This window comes from Triticum aestivum, chromosome 1A, assembly GCF_018294505.1.
Source record: "Triticum aestivum cultivar Chinese Spring chromosome 1A, IWGSC CS RefSeq v2.1, whole genome shotgun sequence".
Classification (NCBI taxonomy): domain Eukaryota; kingdom Viridiplantae; phylum Streptophyta; class Magnoliopsida; order Poales; family Poaceae; genus Triticum; species Triticum aestivum.
The window spans coordinates 543745729-543751777 of record NC_057794.1 but is presented as its reverse complement, the minus strand read 5'-3'; the positions used below and the strand labels follow the sequence as shown (position 1 = coordinate 543751777).

At 44.9% G+C, this 6049-nt stretch overlaps 1 protein-coding gene across 1 annotated transcript; it reads left to right on the top strand.

The window, feature by feature from the left end:
- Nucleotides 1-661: 661 nt before the first annotated feature.
- On the top strand, nt 662-5578 carry LOC123065123 (chaperonin CPN60-like 2, mitochondrial; the record flags this gene model as incomplete). The annotated part of the gene is given in 16 exon segments (XM_044488485.1): nt 662-793; nt 938-1097; nt 1972-2147; nt 2356-2451; nt 2528-2632; nt 3185-3271; nt 3359-3448; nt 3668-3748; nt 3844-3912; nt 4005-4082; nt 4199-4294; nt 4370-4469; nt 4586-4689; nt 4785-4890; nt 5022-5100; nt 5193-5578. Coding segments are annotated over 16 exon segments (1665 nt in total), but the record flags the coding sequence as incomplete, so codon positions are not given.
- Between the last annotated feature and the right edge of the window lie 471 nt (nt 5579-6049).

The following is a 6049-nucleotide window of genomic DNA, read 5'->3' as shown; positions in this document are numbered from 1 at the left end:
ATGAATTAATTTGCAACAGTACTTAGAGTAGTGATTTGCTTTATTATAGTAACGGATCTTACTGAGCTTTCTGTTAAGTTTTGTGTGGATGAAGTGATCAAAGATCGAGGAGGAGAGGAAAGAGTCCAAGCTTGGGGATGCTCAAGGCACCCCAAGTAAATATTTTTGAGACATAGTCTTGGACAAATGGGTCGATCAACTTCTCTGCTCCTTTTGATTTCCATTCGGCATGAGTGGTGATCTATAATAAAAAAAACAATAACCTTGTTTTTATAGTACAAATCAATAAGCTAGCCATGTTTTTTTTAGAACAGCTAGCCATGTTGTTGAAAATAATACTCGGAGCCTCAATTGAGGAGCACGAGTGGCCACACGATCTTAGAGCACGGACGGCTCAGATTTCACAAAATCATCTCCTCCCCCACAAGACTGACGCCGCGGTGCTCTCGCTGCGGAAGTACTCCGACCGAGAAGCTTCCAGAACCCCCAAACCCACATAAACCCTCACCCCGTCTCTCGAACCCAGAGACGCCACACAGAGTTCGATTCTCGCCAAACCACACCACGCACACACCAACACGCGGCCATGTACCGGGCGGCGGCGGCGGCCATTTCGCGGTCCTCCTCCTCGGCGCTGCGGCGGCAGCTCGCGCGCGGCGGCGGCGGGGAGCAGCGGCAGTGGGCGCGCGGGTACGCGGCGAAGGAGGTCACCTTCGGCGTCGGCGCGCGCGCCGCCATGCTGCGGGGCGTCAACGACCTCGCGGACGCCGTCAAGGTCACCATGGGCCCCAAGGTTCGTCCGTGCCCCCCTCTCGCTCCCGATCAGAGCGGATTGGCCGGCGCGACGCGGCAGTCGGCGCGGATCTAGCGGGAAAACGCCGGGCTAGATTGTAGGGTTTGATTTGTCGACTGAGTGGGCTGCTTGCTTGTGCCGCAGGGCCGCAATGTGGTTATCGAGAGACCGAACAGATCCCCCAAGGTCACCAAGGACGGGGTCACCGTTGCCAAGAGCATAGAGTTCGAGGACAGCGCCAAGAATGTTGGGGCGAGCCTGGTGAAGCAGGTCGCCGATGCCACTAACAAGGCAGCAGGAGATGGTGAGCACCGAGGGCTCTCGGAAATTCCTGAACTTGATAAACCATCTCATCTAGCTGCTTTTTTTTAGCAAAGCATTCCCCTTTCCCTTTTATTTACATGCTAGTTTCATGTCGGTGTGTGTAGTGTTAATGCTGATGTCTTACCTTCTCTATCATGTGTAGTTAATCCCTTTGTTAACTAGTAGTAGCAGATTGTTGTGCCGTCCCAGGACTGGAAGTTTTGATGCTAGTTCAGTGTATTTAACTGTTATTGCTTACTGCAATATGATGTTCAGTCATTCGTGCCTGCAGTACTCCCACGACAGATGAATAGCAATAGCTTTGTGGTTTGTATTATTTTTGTGCCTCACCTGTGTGGCCCTACCTTCAGATCCAGTGCACTAGTTCTGATCACTATGATCTCTACATGATTTGACGTACTTCTAGGTTAGGCCTAGTCGCCTAGATTACATTGTGATTTGATACTTGCCATATTTTATTCCTCATGCAGTGGAGTAACTAACCCCATATTTTGTGATCTGCACTAGTTCTCACAATTTGATTTCTACTGATGGATCAACTAATTTTAACCTAGGCATTCTTGAAGAAATCATTTAGTTTTCAGACATGCAATCACACTGTACCGTTCTTTAGGAAAACGTGGGATTCGTTTCCAAACATTGTTACTCGTTGTTTTGCCATAAGTGAGATAAGAAATAGTTGGCATTTAATCTGAAGCAACATGCTATAAAGAGTAGGAACTTCTCATGTGTGTGGTCTCTGTGCAAATGCCTTGTCCTTTCGTCAAGATATGAGGGTAGGGAACTACTTGCCTATTTATGTGAATGGAGCATCGCATGTCGTTTACTTTGTTTCTGATCGTGTGGGGCAACAGGTACCACTTGTGCAACTGTGCTTACACAGGCAATTCTCACGGAAGGATGCAAGGCTGTGGCAGCAGGGGTCAATGTTATGGATTTGCGGAAAGGCATAAACAAGGCTATAAGCGCCGTCACTGCTCACCTCAAAAGTAAAGCATGGATGATTGATTCCCCAGATGAAATAAACCAGGTAAGATACTCTCATTTGCTGCGGTGGCCTGTTATGTGTGCTTATGTATCTTTGATGTAGTTATTACTTGTATCTGCCATGGGTAATAAAAAATCATCATTATGATTCATTACTAGACACACTACATAGTAACTTAACATTCTTTGTTTGTACTTTAATTCAAAACCTGGCCTAGACATACCCACCTCATTTTTGTCTTGTAAACCAGGTAGCTACAATTTCTGCAAATGGCGAAAAGGAAATTGGAGATCTGATATCAAAAGCTATGGGAATAGTTGGAAAGGATGGCGTCATTACTATTGCTGTGAGTGCTACCAGCTGTTTTTGCTACTATATTTGGTTTATCTGGTATTCTGCTACTAATTCTTACAAATTGGCAGGATGGCAAAACATTGGATAATGAGCTTGAAGCAGTCCAGGGAATGAAGTTGACTAGAGGATACATATCCCCTTACTTTGTAACTGATCACAAGACTCAGAAATGTGTGAGTCTTTATTATCTTTTCTTCTTTTCTATACTGACAAATTCAGCACGTTTACTGTCTGCAAGGGATTTCTTCAAATCCTCCTTTTGTTTTAACTTTTCCATGGCAATATGCATGTAGGTGGGAACTTATCAGTAGTACTCCCTCCGTCCCAAATTACTTGTCTTAGATTTGTCTAGATACGGATGTATTAGTGTTAGATACATCCGTATGTAGACAAATCTAAGACAAGTAATTCGGGGCGGAGATTGTACTTGGGAAGTCAATGGCTGTGGTTTGTTTCCTCTTTGTTTACAGTTTCTTCAATGTAATCTTAAATAGACTACTACAATGACGCATGCTGCTTGTGTTTTCTCTTGTAAACTTGAATTACAATTGTTTGGTATCTGTCTGCAGAGATTGTTGTAGGCAGTAGGCATGTCACATATTTGATAAGAGCAAATAGAAAACAAAGATGAGAGGGATACCATGCATATCAATAGACAATGAAGATTTTATACGAATGGTCTGAACTGAACCCATGTTTCTGATTTATCCTTTTTTCATGTGCAGGAGTTGAAAGATCCTCTGATTCTTATTCATGACAAGAAAATCTCAAACATGAATTCACTTCTTCCAGCAGTGCAAATTTCTATCCAGGTAACTCCATTAAGTTCGGTGCTTGCTTTTGTTGACCCCATGATGGAAATTTGGTGGCAACTGATAAATCATGATTGATCTATGTAGAACCGCAGACCTCTTCTCATTTTTGCTGAGGATGTAGATGGAGAAGCTCTATCAATGCTTGTACTGAACAAGCATCGTGCTGGACTCAAGGTATTATGAATCATTTTAGTTCTTACTTCTGTCATACTTCTGTACTCGTATAAGATGGTTGGCAGTGTGCACTCTTTATTGAAGTAAGCCTTTTCAGTTTGTTTTTCCTTTTGTCTATGTTGTCTATTTCCTTCACTAGGCTCAAGCTACTCTGGATTGTTGTCACAGAGAAGCTTATTTAAGCAAAATTCTGAACTAATTTTGAGGCCTTGGCTGTAGATATGTGCTGTCAAAGCTCCTGGATTTGGTGAAAACAGAAGGGCCAATCTGGATGATATGGCTGTTTTAACAGGAGGGCAGGTTAGTTGTTATGAGAACAATCAAGTTGGTTAACATGACTCATGACTGACATTACTATGAATGAATTTGACTTGATATTTCATTTTAATGTCAAGGTTATTAGCGAGGATCAAGGTCTTGATCTTGATAAAGTTGAACTACAAATGCTCGGCACAGCTAAGAAGGTTTGTCAACTTCCACAAATTATTTTACTTGAGAGCAATATAGTAACATTAATTTGAAGAAAAAGAACCATACAGTGACATTTTCTTCACAGGTTACTGTATCTCTTGATGACACTATCATTCTAGATGGTGGAGGTGAAAGGCAACAGATAGAAGAGAGGTGTCAACAGGTACTCTAAGAATCATCACATTTGACTCTTTGTCTCAAGTTAAGCTATCTGGATACTGGTTCAGGTAATTCTTTCAGTACAAGTCACAATTTTTGTCATGTGGATGCCCTTCACAGCTTAGAGAATCACTTGAGAACAGCACCTCCATGTTCGACAAAGAAAAGGCTCAAGAGCGTTTATCAAAATTATCTGGAGGCGTTGCTATTCTTAAGGTTTGTTAGTTTCTAAGTATGGTGTAAGGTCCCTTGTTTTGTGTGCTCGTCTCAGCATACACATTTATTTTGCAGATTGGTGGAGCTAGTGAAGCTGAAGTTGGTGAGAAAAAAGACAGGGTAACAGATGCTCTAAATGCTGCAAGGGCTGCTGTGGAGGAGGGTATTGTTCCAGGTAATCGCATTTTTCTTGAGCAGCTTGTACGACATTTCTACACTATTTCTTATTACTTTGTTTCCGCAACCTGATTTTATGTTGTATGTGTTCCCAATTAACGTCATGCCTAACAGGTGGTGGAGTTGCACTTTTATATGCCACCAAGGAGCTCGACAATATTAGCACATCGCATGAGGATGAAAAGATTGGAGTTCAGATTATCAAGAATGCTTTGAAGGTTACTTCTTGTGCTGATTATGATGCTCTTCTGCACTTCATGCACTTGGTTATTCCATATCGGGACGTACATGAATTATTCCGTAATTTCTGCAGGCCCCTCTGATGACCATAGCTGCAAATGCCGGCATCGATGGTGCCATAGTTATTGGGAAGCTACTGGAACAAGATAATCTTAGTCTGGGCTATGACGCAGCAAAAGGTCTGCGCAAATTAACCGTACTTCAGCTGTCGATTCTTAATTGCAGTAAAAATGGCAATCCTGATATTTCTCCAGCAGAATAATATTCTCTAGCGGTTCAGTAATTGATTCTTGCGTTTTGCCTACTGCAGGGGAGTATGTTGACATGATCAAGGCTGGTATCATCGACCCCGTGAAGGTGATTCGAACTGCACTTCAAGATGCAGCAAGGTACAGCTCAAGTTCTCGAACCATGTACTCCTACCTTTGTACGACTGACAGAAACAATTAAACTTGTCTGACAATCTGTGTTTCTGGTACAGCGTTTCTCTGCTGATGACAACCACAGAGGCTGCAGTCGCTGAGCTCCCGTCGACAAAAGCCAGAATTGCCAGTCGCATGCCGGACATGAGCGGAATGGGCTTCTGAGGACAGTGCGGCATGATGTCTCATTTGCCTGTTTTTGGTTAAAGACATGACAAACTTAACTCCCCCCGGTCTATACATGAATAGAGATTCCCCTCCCTATCGAAGTGGGAGGTGCAAAGCTGGCACCTATTTTGGTTTGTGAAAAACTCATGCTTCAGTGCTGATGTAGCCTTAACTAGATTTAGAGCTCTTTCATTTTGGGTCAAAACTCAGATAGATTCTGACAAGACAAGCATTTGGGGCTTTGAATGTTAACTGGGCAACGCCTGGTGTTATCGAAGTGCTTCTTTTGATAACTGCAATTTGCCTGTGTCCTTGTGTTTTTAGGCCAACTTCACCGCGTGACCCATCCGGACGTCCGCTTTTGTCCGTTTGGGGTGCGATTTGGCGGACGTCCGGGGGCGGACAGACGTATGAGGCATCTGCACCCAACGCGCAGAATCCTTGTGATTTTAGGACCAACTTCACCGTGTGACCCATCCGGACGCCCGCTTTTGTCCGTTTGGGGTGCGATTTGGCGGACGTCCGGGGGCGGACAGACGTATGAGGCATCTGCACCCAACGCGCAGAAGGCCTCTGGGACCCCAAACTGTCCGCCCCGCTTTGCCCTGAGCTCGCCATGCCGCACCGCGCACACCCTGGAGCCTCGCCGCGAGCTTGCCATGCCACCCCGCGCGAACCCCCACCTCGCCGCCGCCCCAGCCGCGGCCTGCAGGACTGCGCCCCGCCCTGCCACGCCAGCACCCCGTTG